General features: G+C 47.1%; 1 protein-coding gene and 1 pseudogene across 2 annotated transcripts in view; one reads left to right on the plus strand and one right to left on the minus strand.

The window, feature by feature from the left end:
* Positions 1 to 3282: 3282 nt before the first annotated feature.
* Positions 3283 to 23121, minus strand: part of MTF1 (metal regulatory transcription factor 1) — a 42748-nt gene continuing 22909 nt past the window's right edge. Inside the window, exons 5-11 of one of the 2 annotated variants that reach the window (XM_045858469.1) lie at positions 22850 to 22923; positions 22276 to 22412; positions 15254 to 15331; positions 9450 to 9546; positions 8158 to 8753; positions 5168 to 5228; positions 3283 to 4031 (exon numbers count right to left, since the gene is read on the minus strand). In XM_045858469.1, the coding sequence (XP_045714425.1) occupies positions 3601 to 4031; positions 5168 to 5228; positions 8158 to 8753; positions 9450 to 9546; positions 15254 to 15331; positions 22276 to 22412; positions 22850 to 22923 (1474 nt within the window). In that variant the 3' untranslated portion in view covers positions 3283 to 3600. Of the gene's footprint in view, positions 4032 to 5167; positions 5232 to 8157; positions 8754 to 9449; positions 9547 to 15253; positions 15332 to 22275; positions 22413 to 22849; positions 22924 to 23121 lie in introns of both variants that reach the window. The other variant, XM_045858468.1, reaches the window with a different exon arrangement.
* LOC123832426 lies at positions 13135 to 13228 on the plus strand (annotated as a pseudogene).

Below are 23121 nucleotides of genomic sequence, written 5' to 3' on the forward strand. Positions count from 1 at the left end.
ACCCACAGCAGTTCTGTAGAGAGCCTGAGGGGGCGCCCTCAGGCACACTGGGAAGGCTTGCATAGATTGACCAGTTGCTGAGAATGCATAATAGTGTTTCCCTTTAGACAGCCTCCGGGTACAGGGCTGGTGGAGCAGAAAATGCGGCCAGGCCAGGGCCACATGGGACAACGACCGTCAAGCTACACATATTGCACCAAGATAAGTGCTTTTCTTTTCACACCTCAATTTAACTTTTTATTCTGAGCAAAAAATAAAACTTTGTGAAGAGTGTGTATATATATATATATATCTCGATATATATATATATATACACACACGCACAAAAAAAATTGCAGCAATTGGGTTAAAGATAAAATAACCTAAAGTGCTTTTTATTTTATTATTTCTTTAATATACCAATATGAGGTTCTGCAAACTCGTCCCTCTGGACACATTCAGCATTATAACATAGTCTCTCGGGAAAACCCACCCACCCTCCATCATCCCCATTGATCCACTGCCTTGACACTGAGGGTACAACTCTCCAAGCTACTGGCTCCCAGAGGTGGAGAACAGAAGTCCCTTGCTTCTACCCAGAGAGGTCTCCACCCATTAAGGCCCCTCCTAGGCTTTGTACCATGATCTCCTTATAAAAGGATGGTGGGGGGTGGGGGGACCAGGGGATTCAATAAATGACACCAACTCCTGTCACCAAACGTGATGCCCTCATGAGGTTGACCAGACCCTGCCAGGAAAGGTAGGGCCACTTTCCCTCAATGCCCCTCCCCCTTGCTTGGGAAGGGCCAAATTCACTAAGGCAGTTTGGCGGGGCCAGCCAAGTTTCCTACCAGCCCCCCCCGCCCCCCCCCCCAGCCCATGAACTCCAATTCCTGATGCTGACTGGCACCCTGTAAAGGAGAAGCAGAGCTAGAGAGGCTCGTGGGAACTGGAACATAAATCTACAGGGTGAAAATGGCTGCGGTTACCATGGGAAGAAGGGCTTCATCTCACCTGCGAGAAGTCTGCAGCCCTTCCCTGACCCTACCCTAGGCTCATTCCTGGGTTTAGGAAACCACACTCCCCAGGAAGGCTCTGTCTGGCTCCCCTGTAGCCAGCTGCCAGCTCTTCTCTGAGGTCCTTGGCACTGAAGGCCAGGCCTACAGAAGGGGGAGTGGGGAGAGAGTGCTGGAAGAGGAAGGAAAGACCGTCTACCCTATGGAAAAAACCTACTCTTTACGACCACTCACTAACATTTTAAGCACACTCCTGATTTTTCAAAAGCTAATTGAATTTGATAGCCCCCCTTGTAATCTTAAGTCACCCCCAAAAGGCAGACACTTCAGCTGGAAAAGTCCTTCAGCCTCAGCACTGTTGTAAGATGCTTCTTCACCACCCCATCTTTGGAGAGCGGAAAAGCCACTGCCCTGGGTAGGCCCAGTGTGGTGGCACAGCCCTGGCTAACTAAGAAGCAACGCTTACACCATGGACACTTCTAGTGGCTTTTCCCGGACTCCCGATTCCCACCGCAGCTCCCCGGGAACTGAGGCCCAGGTGACCCTAGGCACCTAGGAGGAGGTCATTCCTGCCCCCCTCCCACATACCTCTGGGATCCCATTGTGCTGCTCTCTCTCAGAAGAGGTAGAGAAAATAGCAAGGGTCCTGACCTCAAAGCTTCCTATGGGTTCAAGGTCCAGAGACAGCCAAGGACAAGCCATGCTCGGCAGTCAGCTTTCCAGGACGAACCTGCTGTGCTAACAGAAGATTCCCCCTGCCTTATCAATTTCTGCGGAGGTCAGTGGTCACCAGAACCCACCAGCCCTGTGGGGAGGGGAGTGCAGAAGGTCAAACCAGTTCTCCCGCCTAGACTCCTGGAATGAGAAGCCGCGAGCTGCGTGTGGGGGAAACCCACTGCTCCTCATGGCAGCGATGACGCTCACCACCACGAGCCCTAACCCTGACCTTTTGTTAAAGGCAGAGCTTCTGGTTCCCAAAGTGATCTGCTCTGGATGCTGTTGTGGCTGGCCCTGAGTAATGGCTCAGAGAACAGGAGAGACAAATGCAGATCTCTGTACACTAGGAAGCGGAGAAGGAAGGCAAAATCATGGCTACTTCCGCCTAACATCATGGCCCTGTCGGTGGAACCCTGCTGCTCGCTCTGGGCAGGGAGGCGGAGGCCTCGTCGAGACCCTGGGCTGTGCCCAGCCTCTGGGCCCAGCGAGCTTGGTGAGCACTCATGGTTACATTAATAAAGCCAGTTGAGAGTAACTTCCCGTTTTAGCGTGGATTGTATTTTAGGTTTTATGTTTAGAGGCAAGGACTTGGAGCTAAAGGCAGACAGATGGATGTAATTCTATACACAAATCAAAAAACAATTCTTCTTTCCTAAATATAACACAACTTAATCAAACATTCCAAATGAGATAACTTATTGCAACATTTCAGGCTTTTTGGTGGAAGGGGAATTTTGTTTTACCCTGAGTAGAAGATCATCGTTTTGTATTTTTTGTTTTTGTTTTTGTTTAGAAATCTTACGACTAAGCTGAGCAAGTCACACCCTTCTTTGCACTGTACTAGGCTGTATGCAAAACCCAGAGGGGTGAGGGGCTGAGATGGGAGGGGCAACCGAAAGCCCGGCTAGAACCTGGAACCAGAATACCTGGCCTGCCAATGACACGCCACTTTAAAAAACCCTCCCTTAAAGCTACACCTCCTGATGAGCAAAATGCAGCTCTTCTGCTCTGAGGAAGAAAAATGCCATTGAAGGAAGGCGCAGCACAGACCAGCAGTTGGCCATAAGCCCACGTGCCCACTCTAGGACAAAATAGGGATGCTTCTCCAGAAAAACTCACTGCCATGGCCACCAACTGACCGAAAACACCAGGAAGGCAAAGGCTGTGATCGGGCTGCTAAAGCCTGCTCTGCACACACCAACGGATAGCAAACAGCTCACCTGGGGCCCCTGCAGAACCAGACCATCCCCACGGCTCTGGCCCAGGCTTTCAGCTGCCCACTGGTGCTGCGGCTGGATGCAGAACGCACCCGTCACAGCCACTCCGAGTCCCACCAACACCGAGCTCGAACACAACCATCTCGCCCAGCTCCCGCCAACTCACAGCTGTCTGACACGCTCTGCCACTCCCCTCTCTGGTGGAGCGAGGGTCTGGCCTTCAAGCAAGCTTCAGCCTCAGTCTCAAAAGATGCACAGGGAGGAGCCACACTAGACACACTGAATTCCACTGCCCAGTCCACAATGCCCCAGTGCAAGCGATGGGCAACATCAGATTGATGGAAACCACACCCTTTCATTCAGAATTTTTATGCATACAAGTAACCTTAATTTCCAAGTTCACATGACAATAAGCAAAAGTGACATACAGTGCAGCCAAACAGTTCATTTATAACTTAGCTTTTTTTTTTGTTGGTTTTTTTTTCCCCCAAAGATCAGTTCCTTAAAATGGATGCTCCTGGGATATGAATAAAGAAAATACATCTATCTGAAAGGTGAGGCTTTCAAACAGTAGATCTCCTCATCCTTCAAACTGCTGACTCCAAGATGGGGCATCACACCCTGCGGACGCTTCCTGCCGGCCCTCTTCCCGGAGGGGAGCCGCGGCCCTTTCACTTGGAGAAGCTGCTGGTCAGGCTCAGCTCCTCCTCCCCCTGCAGTAGTGCTTCAATGGGAATCAGATTGGACGGTGTGTCCAGGCTCTGGAGGGACAGGAATTCTGACACATCCATGGCACTTAACGTTTCTGTCTGAGGGTCTGGAGGAGTCTCTGCTTGTCTGCTCTGCTCACTGGAAGAGGGTACGCCAGGGGACGAGGACAGCGGGGCGGAGGGGGCGGGAAAAGTCTGTGGTGGTAGCTTCAGGCCAGGCCCATCCGGAGGCTGGGGGCTCGGCTCTGGAGGGGGCGGGGAAGAGCAGCCCTTTCTCCTGCTGGCAGCGCGCTCCTTGGCAGAGTCCCGGCACGCGCACTGACACTGACATGCCTCCTCTTGCTTGATGATGATCACAGGAACACTGAGGCCGATCTGCTGTACAGAGCTCCCTGCGAGAGAGGCGAGAGACACTGCTCTTCAAGTGGCTGCAGGGCACAGGGGGTCTAGGCCAGGTGAGAGCTGAGTGCCATGGAGGCGGGAACGATGGAAAGGCCGGCTGCCGTGCGCCAAGACCAACTCTCTCTTCCTTAGAAAGCCACACACACCATCTGGATGCACCGTCCATTTCCAGCCTCGCTGCCAGCCACCCTCCCCTCTCCCCCTCCACCGCACCCTCCAAGCCAGCCACAGTAGATGCCTCTCTTTTCCTGACATGATCTTCTTACCACCGAAGACCCAGCTCACCCTCCTCCTCTCCTGATGCCTCCAGGCAACGTTACCAGCAGGCTTACACCCAGGGCCTGCGGGAGGGTGGCGGCCTTGTGTAACACACAGAGCTGGAGTTCCCCGTCCCCTCTGTCCACACTGTTCGAGCCTTGTTCAGTTCCGCCTGACCTGGCGGCTCTGAGCTCCTCCCGCATGTCTCACTCCTCTACACGGACACTCTGTAGGTGTCCACAACCTCCTTCTACACAACCAGCCTTGCGTGCACACACACTCTGAACTCAGACAGGCTCCGTGTGTCTGGAGAGAGCCAGAGACCAAGGGGCAGGAGAACCGCGTGGGCGCTGGGAGGCCTGAGCACTAGTGCTTTGGCTCTGCCACACGCTCATCTGTGACTCGGGGGAAGTCATTTAATCTTGAGGGCCCCAGTTTCTTAATCTATAAAATAAAGACTTTGGGGGAAAAAAAAAAAAAAAGACCTTTAGCTCTATCTAGTCACTGACCCAGATGCTATTTCCTCATCACTGTTAATTAGAAGAGAGTCCAGTGAATTAACAACTGCCCTCTTTAGCACTAACTGTGATTCAAACTTTTTCTCTGGCTACATTTAGAAACTGATTCTGAAAGGGAAAGAAGTCGATTTACTAGTTAAAAAACGTTAAGTGTGGTATTTATGTCCTAAGTGCACTAACCTCCAAGATTTATGAGAATATGAAATACTCTAATAAGTAAACAATACAATCTGTTGTTTGTGACAAACTTGATTTTAAAGTTTTAAAAACCGAGGCAAAGCAACAACTAAGTGTGCCTTGAGGAGCCCAGAGAGTTGACTTCCTTTCCAAGCTCACACGGAAGAACGTACCTGTGCTACTGGCTACTGGCACCGCGGTGGTAAAGAACACCTTCTCAACTTTCGATGCTTGCTGCTGAAAAAGAAATCACATTTATGACCACTAGAATAGAGCAGATCTGTCACCCCAATAAATTAAATTTAAAAAAAATATGGCAGATCTCCAAGGACCTGAAGCCTCGCCAGTTGCAATGGTCACCCAAGAAGACAGAAAACCCTCAGTGTTAAGGGAGTTTTGCACTGAGTGATGTTTTGTTTGTGCTCTGACATGAGGTCAACCCACTGTTTGACATTCAGCTCGGACAATGGAGCCAGCTTTCTCCTCCACTACTTGGCTGTCCCCAGCTGCCTGCTCCAGGGCTTCCGTGTGCCCAAAGGCTCCTCCGAGGTTGCTTTTCCCAAGCTGATAATCTTCTCAGAGGGAGCCCCGAGGCTGGCTTCGCCCCAAGCTTTCCGCCATTCTCCAGTTTTCTCTGAGGCTGGAGAGTTCTGCCCCCACCCAGAAGGATTAAGCTGCGCGCTAAGGACACGCTCAGACTCCCTCTCACAGGCAGAACAGCCCTGCCAAAGGCCCTGAGCACAGGGCAGTGTCTCAAGGGTGGGCCTGGGACTCCGCCACCGGATTCAAGTCCTGACTCTGCTCCTTATTAGCTGTTGAGGTCAGGCAAGTGTTTGAACCTCTTAGCATCTCAGTCTCCTTCCCCATTTGTAAAAGTGGGGATGACAACCAAAGAACCTCCCAAAAGAGCCCTAAGAAGATGAAATGAGAGGATGCATATGGAGAGTCCTTGATACGTGGTGAGCCTTCGGCAAACAGCAGCTACTTACACTGAGTATCGTTACCAAGTAGGACAATAAAGTCATGCCCAGAAATCAGCCTAATCACTTCAGTACACTTCCTATTAAGTTGGCTACAGAGTTTCTACTTTCTTCAAGTCTTATCTTAAAAAGGCTTTGTTTTCTATCTCTTCAGAAAAAGGCAGGAAGTCCAGGAGGAACATGAAAGCTTCTGGTGCAGTTGCAGAAGATGACACTACAAAACGGTGACGGAAGACCCAGGCCCGTGTCTAAATGCGCGGGGGCGGACTGTGTGGGGAAGGGAGGACGCCACCAGCTCCGCCTGCTCCCCAGGGCAGACTCAGAACAAAAGGGTCGGAGGACATGGAGGCGGACTGGGTCACAGCCCTGAAAGGACCTTTCCCGAGACTCTGGGCTTCTGAGATGGCACTGGGTCGCCCCAGAGGTGGCCGACACCCCACTTGTGGAATGTGAGTGCTCGCACTGTTCAGCCCTAAATAGTTTGACATGTTCAACTGTAACAGGTGGATGTTCCAGAGCATCCACCACACATCTATCCAGACATTCTCTTACCTGGTGTACCCATTTCTACTCACACCTCAAGGCTCACCTGGCCACTGTGGCTAGCCAACAAGCCCTCAGTCTCTGAAGCCCTCATCAAGCAGCGGGATGTAGCAGTCAAGGGCACAGGCTCTGGGATCAGTCTGTGCTCAGACCCCCCAGCTTTGCCACTTATGAGTTGTGTGGCCTTGGGCTAGTCCCTTAACTGGGCCCCTGCTCACCACTGGTGAAATCACACCTACCTCCTAGGACTGCCGAAATGCATTAAGAAGTGCTTAGTTGCACAGTAGGTGGCATCTAAAGCCACAGACATACAGAAACAGTCAAAAGAGCAGCGGTTGCTGGGGGAGAGGGAAAAGGGATGGAGAGGTGAAACTGGATTTTTAGGGAGGTTCGAGTATTCTGGATAACGTGACAGTACACACAGGACACTCCGCATTTGTCAGGTAACGCCAGAGAACAAACCCTAATATGAACCATGGCCTTCAGTTAAAAATAATGTATCAATACTGATTAACCAATTATAGCAAATGTACCTCACTGATGCAAGACGTTAATAGGGGAAATGCGGGGAGGGTATATGGGAATTCTCGCTACTATCTGTTCAATAAAATAAAAAAAGTGTAACTTAAAAATAATGTACATAGGGTAATCACTTACAAATTAGATCCTCAGGTTAAAAAAGTGCTTGGTTAGCACAGTAAGCCCTTACACACAGTAAGGGCTCAATATATCATAGCTATTATTTTTTCCATTACAATTTTTATTATTATTTGGCACTTTACCTACAGGTAGTACTTTTTTTTAAAGATTTTGTTTATCTATTTTTAGAGAGGGGAAGGGACAGAGAAAGAGAGGGAGAGGGACATCTATGTGTGGTTGTCTTTTGTGCGCCCCCTACCAGGGACCTGGCCTGCAACCCAGGCATGTGCCCTGACTAGGAATCGAAATGGTGACCCTTCAGCTGGCAGACTGGCACTCAATCCACCTGAGCCATACCAGCCAGGGCTAGTAACACTTTCTTTTAAGCATTTTAGCCTCTTTAACTAGAACGGTAAACTTTTATGAAAAAGAGATCATGGTTTTCACTTTTCAGTACCCCCTAGAGTACCCATGTGGTATCTGGTAAATACCAGGCTCTCAAGATATATCTAATCGAAGGAGCAAATCATTCCCTTATCATCGAGACCAAACACTTCTGCAGAACATGGCTCTAAGTGGGCTCTGGTAGCACAAATCACTTCTCTGACTTGGCCATCTGACGGGGTCACGTCAGTCCCTCACATCAGTGTGACTCTGCCTTGGACACGGAACCCGCTTTCCTGAAATGTCGTAGGGCCCCTGGAGTTTGTTGACTGCTCTCCTGCCCTAGAAGACAGGATTAGACTGCAGGTGGAGTATTTGTCCCAGCGCCTACTGCTGCGGAAACGTGAAGGCCATTTCCCCGCCTCCCCGCTGCAGGTATCGACCACAGCGTTCCCTGGATTGATACCGCCGATTCTGGAGAAAACGACTAAGAGACAGAATTCCATGTTTCAGGTCAGATGAGACAGACATCTTCCCTTTTGAAGTAAAAGCCTCTGAGCGTGTCACCCATGTAAAAACACTTCACCCCACTGGATCTGCTCATCCACAATACTCACCATTTGTTCTTGGTTTTGCGGTGAAGTGGTGGCACCATTTAAGATCCACTGTAAGTTCTGTTCTCCCATGACGAGGCTGGACTGCAGGATAGCCGTGTTGGGAGTTGGGGTGATGGTTATGGTGGGGTTATTAGTTAGGACAGAGTTGGCACCCAGGGGCAGAGTCTGGACCATGGCTGGCAGGGGCTCAGTAGTACTTTGTGGTTGGGGCGGTGCTGCCACGGCCGATGTCACTGCCGCTGCTGGTGCAGAAGCCCCGGCAACAACAGGAAGTCCTGGCACGATGGGCTGTGGTGCCTGGGGGTGCGGAAGAAACTCTTGATGATTAGCAGCAAACTGTGTGCTGTGGGGAACAGGCACTTCTGGAGGTTGTAAGAGAGCAGGGGGGTTGCCAAATGCAGCTTGCTGGGAACCAGTTCCTAGGGAGGGAGCAGGCGGAGGAGCGGACGGTGCTGATGCTGGTAGCAGAGGCTGGGGTGGCTCGGAGATGCCAGGCTGCAGTACAAGTGGAAGAGATAAAGATGCTGAATTTCCTGTGGGTGGCGGAACATCATTGACTGAGTCTGCATCACCATTAAAACTTTCAATCAAGGCAGCTGGCAAGAAAAAGAAATAGAAATATATATACATATCCCAAGCCTTATAGGAGCCACAAAAACACAGTCACTATGGAATAAATCAAAGACAGCTGAAGTCTGTCTGAGCCGACTCCCTCATCGCTAGCAGGCTGGCTTTCTGCGTTTCATTTAATGACGCCTCTGGTCCCCACAGCATGCTTCACGGTCAACCTCACTTGCTAAATGTGAAGACCTATAGTGGAGGTCTCAGCATAAGAGATGTGTCTTAAGGCTTTTTAGGAAGGGGGCTAGACATCCTTTTCTGCCACGACCAGGGTGCACACTTGGACTCTTGTGAAGCTTCTGAGACAGACTCTCAGACAAACACAGTGCGATCTCTGCATCTGACAGCTAAGCCTCCGGGTCCCACCCTCTCGTGCACAGTGTGTCCTATCAGAAAAAGAGCTCACAGCTCCTCTCATTTTTTAAAGCCAATGAGAGCTTTTCAAACAGGAGACCCTCTTTTTCTGAGGGTCTAGGGAAGGCAGGCCCTCAGGCAGACCCTTGCAGAGGGAAGTAGGGGAAGCAGCCTTTACTTCTCTCACGGCTCACTGAAAGTCACTCCAGTCAAAGGGACTGGGAGTGTTCGTCATGCCTGTCATTCAGTGTGCGAGCAGTGTGAACTCCCACCCCCAGGGCTGAGATCTGAGCCGGAGGAGAAGCTGTACCACAAACCTGTCTGTTGAGGATCTTCCTGAATTGCCGAGTCGTCTGAATTCTGGAACATCGATTTAAAGATGATTGCTGGTGAGAGTGTGCCGAGATCCGGGCCCTGTGGCAGACGGACAAAGACAAAGATGTGAGACCTGCCGTCAGAGGAAGCTCTCCACCATGAGAAAACCCAGAGCTGCAGAACTATGATGACCTTTTGATATGCTCCTTGTTTCTTCTCCCTCTTCCTTTTTCAGCTGATATGCATGTCCCTAAACGTCAGACACTCAAGATGTGGGTCCTCAGATGCTCTAAAGAACTTGACAAGGCAAGCAGCAGGCCGAATGCCTGTTTTTAGGAAGTTTTACTGGAGCACAGGCATGCTCGCTCACCGGCTGCCACGTGCTCTCGGCCACAACAAGCAGAGCTGAGACAGAGACGGGATGGTCCACAAGGCCACAAGTGTTCACTGTCTGGCTCTTTACAAACTAAAGAAAGTGTCCTGACCCCTGCTCTGAAAGACCAAATTCTACATGAAAATGGGATTGAACACTATCTACTACCTGCAACTTGTTTTTCTCATGTAATAATATACCGTTAATTCCTTCCAAGGTCATTAAATACACTCTATTACATACACACGGTAGTGAGCCAAACCATGTAAAGAGCTTTCCATGACAGGCAGCGGTGACCGTCCTGTATGCGCTACTGTCTGTCATCACACTGACTCTTCAAGACTCACAGTGGAGACAAGACTGCAGGCATTCGCAAAGGTAAAATGTGAGAAAAACTAACAAACAAACATAACTGCCCGAGGACCTGAATCCTGATAGGCACCAAATAAAATGATCACCTCCAGGCTTCCCTTTCGTTAAGGGAAGGGGAAAAACCAGCAATTTTTTTTTTTAGATTTTATTTCTTTATTTTCAGAGATAAGGGAAGGGGGGATAAAGAGAAGGAGAGAAATGTTGGTGTGCAAGAGAAACATCAGTCGGTTGCCTCTCGCATACTCCCAACCAGGGACCTGGCCCACAACCCAGGCATGTGCCCTGACTGGGAATCCAACAGGCGACCTTATGGTTCACAGGCTGGTGCTCTGTCCACTGAGCCACAACTGCCAGGGCAGCAATTCTTTCATCTGCAACCCACCTCCAGTCCACCTCCACCCATGCCATTCTGTAGAGCAAGAGTGACAAAGGCAACCTCCAGGAGTCTAGACAAGTAATAGAAATAAGTGAAGCACGGGGCAGGGACCAGGAAGCTATGGCAGACTGGAGAGCAGGCACCCAGTCACCGGAAGGGCTTCAGCGGAACCTGGCCAGGGGGCTCTCTGTAGGCTGGGGAGCACCAAAGCTCAAGAATAGTCCCGAATTTGCATTTTTGGAGGAATCTACTAATTGGTAATTAAAAGCAAGCAACTGAAAGCAATTTAAAAGCACTGTGTAAACCAAACAAAACCTATCTCCAGGTCGGATTTGGCCTCAGTGCCAACTTGTGCTTTAAGGTCATTGTGTAACAACCCTGCCTCTGGGAGGGAGGGGGATTCCACTGGGGCTGCGCACAGCAGTGAGCAGACTGCCTGCCCGACTAGGGGTCCTCAGGGAAGACGGTGCCCTTCTGGGCCAAGAGGGGCCTCTTATTCTAGCATGATTCCACCATCTGTAAGAACAAGAGAGGAAGATGGGTGACTCTGACTGCCTGCGTGATGGAGGCCGAAAGAAGAAATCTGTGTCAGGGTTCCAGCTTTCGGTCCATAGGAAGCTAAGAACCACAGGAAGTACAGTGGCCGTCAAACTTCTCATCACGATGCAAAGTAATACATTTGACGTTTCAGAGTAAATGTATACACACACACACACGCTTCATATTACATTCATATCCATGTGTATAACAGAAACGAAAGCCTATCCTTATTATGTGCGATCTCTTCTAATACTTCTTAGTCTGATGTCCATAAAATGCTGATTATAAATACAGTTTTATAACCCAATTAAGAGGCATGACTCAGTTTGAAAAATAGTGGGCTAACAACTATCACAAAGCTATAAACTTTGCAACTTCCTCGTGGTTGTTGCTTTGCTGTTGTTGTTCTACCTGCTTGCAAACCATCAGCAATAACACTGATAGAAAGAAATGAGCCTGTGTGACTCCAAATATCATGGACAAGAATGTCCGCAGCAGTACGACTCATACTGGCCCCCTACTAGAAACTACCCAGATACCCCAGGGAAGTAGAAAGAACAAATTGTGGTGTACTTACTTAGTGTAATACTGTTCAATGAGAATGATCTATTACTTTATGCAACAACATGGATTGATTTCTTAAACATAATGTTGCAAGAAAGAAACCAGCATAAACGACTATGTACCTCACGACTCCAATTATACAAAGGACAAAACAGTCCAGATTCCTTATAGGCTGTCAGAAGTCAGGCAGCAATCACCCTCAGGGGGAGGTAACAGCTGTTGGGGGTGTGAAGAGGGTGGCTGGGGTGCTGGGATCATTCTGCTTCTTGATTTGAGGGCTGGTTACACACACGGATATGATGAACTGTGATGAGTCATTAGGCTGTACATTCATGACAGGTGTACTTTTCTTTATGTATGTTAATGTCAATAAAAAGGTTTTTAATTAAAAAAAAAAAAAAAGAAAAGTGCTGAGAGGACTGTGACTCGGCCACTGCCAGGCTTCAGGGCAAAAACCCCAGGAGCAGCTCCCAAAAGGAGAGGAACAGAGAACAGGCTGAGCCTCCGGGGGCCTGGGGCAGAGGGAAGAACACTGGGAACTGTGTGGGACTGGACGGACCCTGCTGCTCACGGCCCGGAGGCCCAGCAGGCCATGCTCCCCGCGCCGCGACCCTCCCACTGCCACCTGCCTCTTACAAACATCCGAGCTAACCAAAGCTCACTTCTAGGACCTGCTGGGCAGCCCAGAAACCCACAAAGTGATGATCGCATGAAATTTTATCATTTAACATTCCATCGTTTTTTTTGAAGCAAAGTAAAATAAAGCAAAATTAACCTTATGCCTTCAAGGAAGTATGGCCTTAGCTTGAAAGGCTAAAAATGAGGCTATTTCCAAGTCTAGGGTAATGCTGGACGATGAGGGCACAGTACGCAATTGACCCCCAGGGTAGAGCAGCCTAGGCTCTGTCTTGCTGGCAGAACTTGCGGTAGAAAAGGAGCCCCTCTTTACAAATGCTCCAAGTTCTCTCACACAGGGTGCCTCCCCTGCTGGCCCCACGGCTCCGGACAGCGCATCAAACTTATGTCACAGCCCTAGCCAGGGAGTAACCCCACCATCTAACACGATTATCTAACATCTAATCTCTGAGATTGGAGAGAGAGTGTAACCAGAAATCTTAGGCTGCGTAGCTCAAAGGTTATCTAGGCCACCCAATACAGAAATTTCTCTTAGAGCATTAGCTCTGAAATGCGCATGTGCATAAAAATCATACGAAGTGCTTGTTGAATATTTTTCTTTGTTTTTCAGATTGGTTAATTTCTACTGATTTATCTTCGGTGTAACTGATCCTTTCTTCCATCATTTCCAATCTGTTGTTAAGCTCATCCAATTAATTTCTTATTTCAGATAAATTTTCAGTTCTGGAATTTTCAGTTGGTACAGTTTGCACAGTTTCTATTTCTCTGCTGAGATTTCCCATATATCCAATCATTACCAGCCTACTCCTTTATGTCCTTGAGCTACTTAAAAACTGTTGCCCAACTTTGGAACACTGAAACAGGCTAGGAAAAATGGATAGAAAATATGACTCTATTCATTTATCTCCCTGCCAAAAAAAAAAAAAAAATCAGCTTAATCTCACATGTTGAGATTAAACATGCAAAAATATCAAGTACAAAATCAAGGCTCTCAAAACTCTGAAAATCAATAAACCACTCACAGCACTGACTCATCATTTCCTCACCTAAAAGAAAAAGCCTGGTCCACTGAGCCGCTCAGTCTAACATCCGGCTCACCTCGAGGCCTGTACAGATTACCTTTTCTCTCGCGTAGGGGTAATGGTGTGCTGTTTCTTTTCAGGTTTACTAATTTTGGATGACCCTGCACATCGCCAATCACACATGATAGAAACGCGGGGTGCTGCTACCCTTCTGGGAGGAGTGTTTGCTCCCACATCCGCTGACGGGGCTGTCCTCCAGCTCCACACTCCGCCTCCCCTGCAGTGGACAGCACTGCCATCTTCGTCCACTTCCAGCCTCAGTTGGGCTCCTCAGGGTCTGCCCTGTACATCTACAGTTCAAGGGTCAGCTAGAGATTTGGGCAGTTTAAACAAGAACATGGGGCTCCCCATCTGAGGTTCTCTCCTTTCTGGGCTACGCCCCCTCATCTTCCAGGTGCTTTGGTAGCCCTGACCTCTGTCCCCTGGCTTATCATGCCAGTGAGGCTGAGTTCTGGCCACCCTGTGCGGTGTCAGCTGGGGCTTGCTCTGAGTGGCTAAGCCGTAAAGCCTGAAAGCCCATCCCAGTGCCTTTGCTGTCTTTCAAGTGGCCTCTTCTTCCAAGTGTTACCTCTGCCTCTCTGGGTTGCTCTCTGGTGCCTTCAAGGAGTTGCTTTTTATATTTTACCCGACATATATTGTTTTCTATGCAAGAGTTGGTCTGATAGGAGTAAGGTCTTGGGGTGCTCATATGAAAGTGCAGTGTCAGATGCTACTCCCGGGGATGCTGAGACTCATCAGGCTGGGGATGAGGTCCAAGAACCTACGTTGTCCTTAGTGCTGCAGATGACTCCACTTTGAGAAACACTTTTCCATAGCATCCTGAGTCATTTAGTCTCTGTTCCTATCACACTGACCCGTTCTTATTTATCACGCACATACTCAGAAAATCTAACCTAAGCTACATTCTTTTAGCAAAGAAACACATTTGCACACTTAACAATCAGCGCTGGTGACACACTAAAGCACACAGGTTCTCAGAAAGCATAAGCTCGGGCTTACTGCAGTGGTTTGCAAGGCGCCTCATGGAGCCACGGCAAAGGTGGGGAGATTCCGAACACAGTGCCCTGAAGCAATCAGGTCTAGGACAGTGGGGTTGTGCTTCGGCAGCAGGCACAAAGTGGGGTTGTTCCTTCACAACCCCAGAGCGGGGAGCTCAAAGGAAGGGGAAGACTGACTCAGGCAAAGACTGGCAGGGCTTGACAAGTCTAGAAACTGGAATTTTGGCTCTCCCATATAGGGTACCAATTTTTAAAAAAAGATTTTATTTATTCATTTTTAGAGTGAGGGGAAGTGAGGGAGAAAGAGAGGGAGAGAAACATCTATCTGTTGCCTCTCACACGCCCCCAACTGGGGACCTGGCCCACAACCCAGACATGTGCCCTAATGGGGAATTGAACTGGTGACTTTTCCGTTCGCAGAACAAGGTCCAACCCACTGAGCTGCACCAGTCAGGGCAGGACTCATTTTAAGCTTCTCAAAGACAGACCACACCAACATTTTTACCATACAAGCTCAGCACCAGCAGGCACTTGGTAAATACTTGTTAAATGAATAAAGAAATAAATTTTCTGGGGCCGAAAGGTTGTCAAGTGAACGACCAGGTCAAAAGGCACTAGGCACCAGAGAGAACAACCTCTCCTATGAGAGAACTTTAAAAACAGAAGAAATAAGAAAAGAAAAAAGAAAAAAGAAAAGAAAAGAAAAGAGAAGAGAAGAGAAGAGAAGAGAAGGAAGCCTAAACAGTAATTGGACACGACCAAATCTGGAACATTTCAAAAATGTGCCTCCCTCAATTCCCCCACTAAAGCAAGTGCTCCGTCCTCGCACTCACTCTCCTAGCACCCATATCACAGGTATACTTACTGCACTAGAGTTTTCTCGCAACTCAGAATCTGTGGACAGAAGGCTCAAGTCACTCAGACAAAGAGAGTGATTTGCATCCTGTGAAAGAAATAACACTTATTGAGTAACAAAAAATTAGGATTTATAATAGCATATTATGTGATAAAACACTTGATTACAATGTCCCAAATATCTAGATGTAAACCTCCCAAAGCAAGGACTATGTAAATTATTTCAATTTTTAAAATCCTGATATTTTTAGAAGACTCTTACATTTCTTTTTTATTTTAATGTATTTTATTGATTATGCTATTACAGTTGTCCCATTTCCCACCTTTATTCCCCTCCGCCCTGCACACCCCCTTCCACCCACATTCCCCCCTTTAGTTCATGTCCATGGGTCACACATATAAGTTCTTTGGCTTCTACATTTCCCATACTATTCTTAACCTCCCCCTGTCTATTTTCTACCTACCATCTATGCTACTTATTCTCTGTACGTTTTCCCCCTCTCCTTCCCCACTGATAACCCTCCATGTGATCTCCATTTCTGTGATTCTGCTCCTGTTTTAGTAGTTTGCTTAGTTTGCTTTCCACCCCCCACCCCCAATTCAGTTGTTAATAGCTGTGAGTTTGTTGTCATTTTACTGTTCATATTTTTTATCTTCTTTTTCTTAGATATGTCCCTTTAACATTTCATACAATAAGGGCTTGGTGATGATGAACTCCTTTAGCTTGACCTTATCTGGGTAGCACTTTATCTGCCCTTCCATTCTAAATGAAAGCTTTGCTGGATAGAGTAATGTTGTATGTAGGTCTTTGCCTTTCATGACTTGGAATATTTCTTTCCAGCCCCTTCTTGCCTGCAAGGTTTCTTTTGAGAAATCAGCTGATAGTCTAATGAAAACTCCTTTGTAGGTTACTATCTCCTTTTCTCTTGCTGCTTTTGAGATTCTCTCCTTATCTTTCAGCTTCGCTAATGTAATTATGATGTGTCTTAGTATGTTCCTCCTTGGGTCCAACTTCTTTGAGACTCTCTGAGCTATCCTGGACTTCCGGAAAGTCTATTTCCTTCACCAGATTGGGGAAGTTCTCCTTCATTATTTGTTTTCAATTTCAAGTAAGTTTTCAATTTCTTGCTCTTCTCCTTCTAGCATCCCTATAATTTGGATGTTGGAACTTTTAAAGATATCCTGGAGGTTCCTAAGCCTCTCCCCATTTTTTTGAATGCTTGTTTCTTCATTCTTTTCTGGTTAAACGTTTCTTTCTTCCTTTTGGTCCACACCGTTGATTTGAGTCCTCGTTTCCTTCCCGTCACTGTTGGTTCACTGTAAGTTTTCCTTTATTTCACTTAGCGTAGCCTTCATTTTTTCATCTAATTTTCAACCATATTCAACCAATTCTGTGAGCATCCTGATTACCAATGTTTTAAACTATGAATCTGATAGGCTGGCTATTTCTTCATTGCTTAGTTGTATTTTTTCTGGAGCTTTGATCTGTTCTTTCATTTGGACCTTTTTTTTTGGAGGGGGTTTTGTCATGCCTGTTGCATAGTAAGGGGCGGAGTCTTAGGTGTTCACCAGGGTGGGGCAACCTTCGTCTCTGCAATGTGACACTATATGTGCAGGAGGGGTCCAAGAGGGAACAATGCCATTTGCCTCGCTCTCTGCCAGTTTTCAGTCCCTTCCCCTGCTACCCACAAGCAAATTGGGCCCTTCTGGTACTGATTCCTGCGGGGGTGGGCTTGTGTATGTTCTAGGACCCTGTGGGTCTCTCCAACGAACTCTCCTGTGAGGCTGGGAGTCTCTCCCACTGCTGCCTCCACCCCCACAGGTGTTTTCAATCAGAGGTTTGAGGCTTTATTTCCCCTCACTGTGCTGGGACCCTGGGTTTGCAGTCTGTCTCGCTCCCCAGTTGTTCCTCCCAGTTTATCTACACGTGAATATGGGACCACCCACACCATCAGCCGCCGCCTCGCTGGGTCTGCCAGCCGCCGCCTTGCCACGAGTCCTTTCCACCCAGCTGCCTGTCTCCGCCCCTCCTACCAGTCTGGATGAATGTTTCTTCTTTAATTTCTTTGTTGTCAGACTTCCATACAGTTCTATTTTCTATCAGTTCTGGTTGTTTTTTGCTTTTAAAGTGTTGTCCTTCCTTTGGTTGTGCGAGGAGGCAGGGTGTCTACCTACGCCTCCATTTTGGTCAGCAACCTTTAAGAACCTTTACATTTCTTAAAGATGGTTACTAAAGAGATTTTTTAAAAGATTTTATTTACTTATTTTTAGAGAGGGGGAGAAACATCAATGTGCAAGAGATACATCAATTGGTTGCATCCTGCATGCCCCCAACTGGGGACCTGGCCTGCAACCTAAGCATGTGCCCTGACTGGGAATCACACTGGCAACTTTTCGGTTCACAGGCCAGCACTCAATCTACTGGGTCACAGCAGATAATTCTTAGAACTCTTGCCCTTGCACAGCCAGGGCAAGAGTTCTAAGAATTATCTCACAATTCAAGCTCTAATGTAACAAAAGCCATGATAATGTGAAATTAATAATATTTGTATAACTGGTCTTATCATTTACAAAGTGACTTCACATCACCTCATTTGATATTCATATGAAACTCTGAATATTATTTTACGTTCTCATTAATGCAAAGAATGGCAGTGAACTGTCCAAAATTATACAGCTAATTAACAGAACACAAACCCAGCTCTTCTGAGAGTCCACCTTCCTCCTATTATGTCACTGTGTCCCCAGTATGGGCCTCTCACGGATCCTTCCTCAGAGTGTTTCTGAGGATTTACTGTTCAAATACAGCTGCCTAGGCTAACTCTGAACTCTGGATTCCTAGAATGCCAGTTGCAATTCACACACTTCATGTGGCAACCCTGCTTACCTCACTGATTAGATGTGCCCATGCATCAACAAATATTCACTGAGCATCTACAATGTCTTAGGCACCAGGCCCAGGGACACAATAATGAACAAAACAAAGTTCCTGCCACTATATAGCCTACATTCTAGCGAGGAGTTTGGGGTAGGGGGAGGGACGAACAAACATGTATTTGTACATAAGATAATAATAAGCACTGTGGAGGCTAAGGGGAACAAGGACTGCTGGGGCAGGAGCCGCCCTTTTGTTATACTAGGGAAGGCCTCTTAGACAGGGTGGCATCTGAGCAGAGACTGAAGGAAAGCGGACATCAACCAGGCACATATCTGGGGAAAGTGCTCCCAGCAGAGAGTTTGGCAAAAGGCCTGGGGCAGCAGTGAGCTCCCTCTGTCCAAGGAACCACAAGCACAGCATGGCTGAAGTGAGAGGAAGAGACGTGCCTGAGCCAGAGTGCAGGACCTTGCAGACCATTGCAGAGACCTGGACTTCCACTTTAAATGGTGCAAGGAGCTACCAGAGGGTGATGAGCAGAGGAAGGACATTATCTGCCTTATGGTTTAGAAAGATCACTCTGGGTTATATATGCAGAAAAATGTGTCAGGGCAGCAAGAGTGGGGAGAAGGGGAAAGATGCTAAGAAGACCACTTAGCAGGTGTCTGCAATAATCCAGGAAGAAGATGAGAGTGGTTTGAATGACGTAACCTGAAGACACGATCAGATCCTAGATACATCAAGGTAATGCTAATGGGCTTTGCTAGTGAATGTGGGATATGAAGGGAAAAAGAGGAGTTGAAGCAACTTCACAATTTTTGGCCTGTGCCACTAGAAAAACAGAGGTGCCATTTGCTGAGATGGGGAAAACTGCAGAAGGAACGGGTTTAGACACGTCAAGTTTAAGAAGAGCAGATGAGCCCTGGCTGGTGTGGCTCCGTGGACTGAACGCCAGCCTATGGGCCAAAAGGTTGCTGAATCGATTCCCAGCCAGGGCACATGCCTGGGTTGTGGGCCAGGTCACCACCCCCAGCTGGCAGTGTGCAAGAGGCAACTGACTGATGCTTCTCTCACACATTGATGTTTCCTTTTCTCCCTCCCTTCCCCTCTCTCTAAAAATAAACTTTAAAAAGTATTTTTTTAAAAGAAGAATAGATGATATCTGGGTGGAGATGTCAAATGGGAGGTTGAACATACAAGTCTAAAGTTGAGAAAGAATCATTTCTCAGCCTTTTGACTAAGACCAAGTGTAAAGTGGAGGAAGAGATCCAGGCTGAATAAAAATTTAGTACTCAAAGGAAATCCAGATGGCATCTAAAGGCTGGGACAAAGGTTTGATCTCCAAAATATATAAAGAACTCACACGACTCCCCACCAGGAGGACAAATAATCCAAATAAAGAATGGACAAAGGCCCTGGCTGGCGTAGCTCAGTGGACTGAGCGTGGGCTGCAAACCAAAGTGTCGCAAGTTCGATTCCCAGTCAGGGTACATGCCTGGGTTGCAGGCCATGACCCCCAGCAACTGCACATTGATGTCTCTCTCTCACTCCCTCCCTCCCTTCCCTCTCTAAAAAATAAATAAATAAATACAATCTTAAAAAAAAAAAATGGACAAAGGACCTGAACAGACTCTTCTCCAAGGAGGACATACAGAGGGCCCAGAGACATATCAAGGGATGCTCAGTATCACCAGTCATCAGAGATGCACATTAAAACCACAGTGAGATACCACTTCACACTGGTCAGAATGGCCATCATAAACAAAACGACAAAAACAAGTGCTGGCGTGGTTGTGGAGAAAAGGGAACCCTACTGCACTGTTGGTTGGAATGCAGACTGGTGCAGCCACTATGGAAAACAGTATGGAATTTCCTCAAAAAAAACAAAAACAACAAAAAAAACCCTTAAAAATGGAACTGCCTTTTGACCTGGTGGTTGCACTGCTGGGAGTATACCCTAAGAACCCTGAAACACCAATTCAAAGGAACCTTTGCACCCCCATGTTCATAGCAGCACAATTTACAATAGCCAAGTGCTGGAAGCAACCTAAGTGCCCATCAGTAAATGAGTGGATCAAAAAACTGTGGTCCATTTACACAATGAAATACTTTGCAGCAGAAAGAAAGAAGGAGCTCCTACCCTTCACAACAGTGTGGATGGAACTGGAGAACATTATGCTAAGTGAAATAAGCCAGGGGGTGAAAGACAAGTACCATATGATCTCACCTGTAAGTGGGACCTAATCAACAAAACAAACAAGTGAGCAAAACAGAACCAGAGACACTGAAATAAAGAACAAACTGACAATAACCAGGGAGGGGGTGGATAACAGGGGGAAGAAGGGGAAGGGTCATCAGGGAACATGTATGGACAAGATCTATGGACAAAGACAATGCAGGGGGAGGACTGAATGTGGGAGGTGGGGGTGGGTAGGGTAGGGAAGAGTAATGGAGGGAAAATGGGGAGAATGGTAACTGAACAGTAAATAAATAATTAAACAGACAAACAAATAAATAAAGCCTGGGGCCAGAGGAGATTCCCGCCACTGGAGAGTGACTCATGATCAGAGAAGCTGAGGTCTGAGCACTGTGTGCTGGGGCCTCCAATGCTCAGGGGTGGTCAACAGTTGAACTGTCCCTGGATTGTTACAAAAGTGAGAAAAATGATCATGACTTAATAAATGCAGCTTATGCCCTGGCTGGTGTGGCTCAGTGGATTGAGTGCTGGCCTGAGAACCTTTAAAAGGACACCAGACCGATTCCCAGTCAGGGCACATGCCTGGGTTGCAGGCCAAATCCCCAGTGGGGGTACTCGAGAGGCAACCACACACTGATGTTTCTATCCCTCTCTTCCTCCCTCCCTTCCCCTCTCTCTAAAAATAAATAAATAAAATCTTAAAAAAAATAAATAAATGCAGCTTAGCAGGCAAAGACTCTCAAACCTTAACATTTACATCTGGTTTTACAGACAAAGAGACTGAGGCATAAAGAAGCCATTTGCCTAAGGTAGGTCATCCGCTTAGTGGCTAAGCTTAGATCTGAATTCAGGCAGGGGAGCTTCACAGGCTGTAATCGTCATAACTAATGCTGTCTTCTCTCTTACAACACAGGGATCAAGCACCAGGCTCTGGAATCTGCCTACCTGCCTAAATAAGACTAATTACAAACTTTGGACACTTAGGCAAGTAATTTCTCCTTGCCTGCAGTTATCAGTGATATGGGGATAATAACAGTACTGACCTCACAGAGTTCTTGTGAGATAAAACATATAAAAGCACTTAGCACAGTACTCGGCACACAGTAAACATTCAGTAAATGTTAGTTATTATTACTAATACAAAACACAGGGAGAGAGTCCTTTTAAAGGGGTCTTTTGCTGTTTAAAAATGGCAAACCACAGAATTAAAGTATGCTGCCTCTCCCCAAATCAAAATCATATTACATACTTTAAGAACCTCATTACCCAAAAGGGGGTCAGTGTGTTTCAGTTTCTTTACCTATGAAGCAGTAAGATACTAATAGGACTCACTTCCTAGGTTTAAGAGACCTATGGTAAGTGCCCAATTCCACATTAGAAGTAAAAACAGCAAACTTATCCCAGGATCTCACCGGAATGATCTGTAGAAGGAAATATGGTGGAGGAGCTTGTCAAGGAAAGGACAAATTACCCAAAACTTTGCAGAGGCTTGTTCTGTGGTTCAGTGCCTTAAACTTGGGGCTCTCGAACCTTTCAGCCTGCAGACAGTTCAAAAGGGCAAGGGACAACCCAGACTCTTCCTAGGTCTTCAATGATAGATTAATAGATGTGTGAAGTAAAGCACTGACAGATATACCATTTTATAGATATGAATGGGAAAATAACACCCTTTTAGAGCATCTGGCTGGCCCTTTGGAAGCCATTCTCAGACCTCTGGTTACAAGACCTCTTCCGCCGTACCTGATGAAAAGGAGATGGAGCTGAATCACAGGCTGAGGCACAGGGAACCTGGTGAAATTTCTGGCTTCTACCACCCCATCCCCAAGTCACAGATCTTGGCCAACTTCCTCCCTCTCACTAACAGATACATAGAGATATTTTGACCTTTTATTTTAATATACACACAATGGCTGCTGTTCTGTGGTGCCCAGATCAAACCCAGAGACAAAACACTACACACCTCTGATCCATTGTGAGCTGGAAGTGCATTGTATAAGTGTCCTTTGTTATCGTGACCTTTCATGTGACTTTTGAGGCTGTACTGAGTGCTGAATGTTTTCTCACAGCCGTTACTGGGGCAGAAAAAGGGCCGCTCACCTGCAAGAATGACAAAGTAGTGTTAATTTTACCATGCAGTCATTTCACTAAATTAAGACACATACTATTCCCTAAAAGAGGGAAGTATTCTTATGAGGGTTCAGGTAACAGTTGTTTTAAGTTGGATAAATTGTATGTTACCTATCTGTCCTAAAACTTAAGGTAGAGTACAGCTTGTGAGACATTTAAAGAGAAGATTTTTTTTTCCCCAGGTTCTTTTTTTTTTAGTATCTTTGTATTGCTTTCATTGCTTAAGGTTGGATTCCTGAGTCCAACCTTTAGATCCTTTACCTCTGAAAGGAAGTCAGACATTGCAGGTGAAGGCTGAGCTGATCAGGCGCTCTCCCTCCACAGAGCTCTGCAGGCCTCCACAGAAACACGGATGTTTGCTGGCTCCATGAAGGTGAAAACAGAAAATAAAAACAAACCACACTCACCAGTATGTGTACGGACGTGAGTTTTAAGGTGGTGGCTCGCTGCAAATGCCTTTCCACAGCCGTCATGATCACACCTAAGGAAGCAATTGAAGCAAAAAGAAAACAGCAGTCATCAGCAATAGACCTTTACCTTCAACATCTCCTGTGAACACAAACACAAACTAAAACTAAAACAAATGTTAGGAACAGCAGGACCACATCAATGAAGCTGGTTTCAGGCATGAGAATGATGACAGGTCCCTGGAAAAGTAAGGTGACAAAGCTGAGATCAG

This window comes from Phyllostomus hastatus, unplaced genomic scaffold, assembly GCF_019186645.2.
Source record: "Phyllostomus hastatus isolate PE091 unplaced genomic scaffold, TTU_PhHast_1.1 phas_scaffold_182, whole genome shotgun sequence".
Taxonomy (NCBI): Eukaryota; Metazoa; Chordata; class Mammalia; order Chiroptera; family Phyllostomidae; genus Phyllostomus; species Phyllostomus hastatus.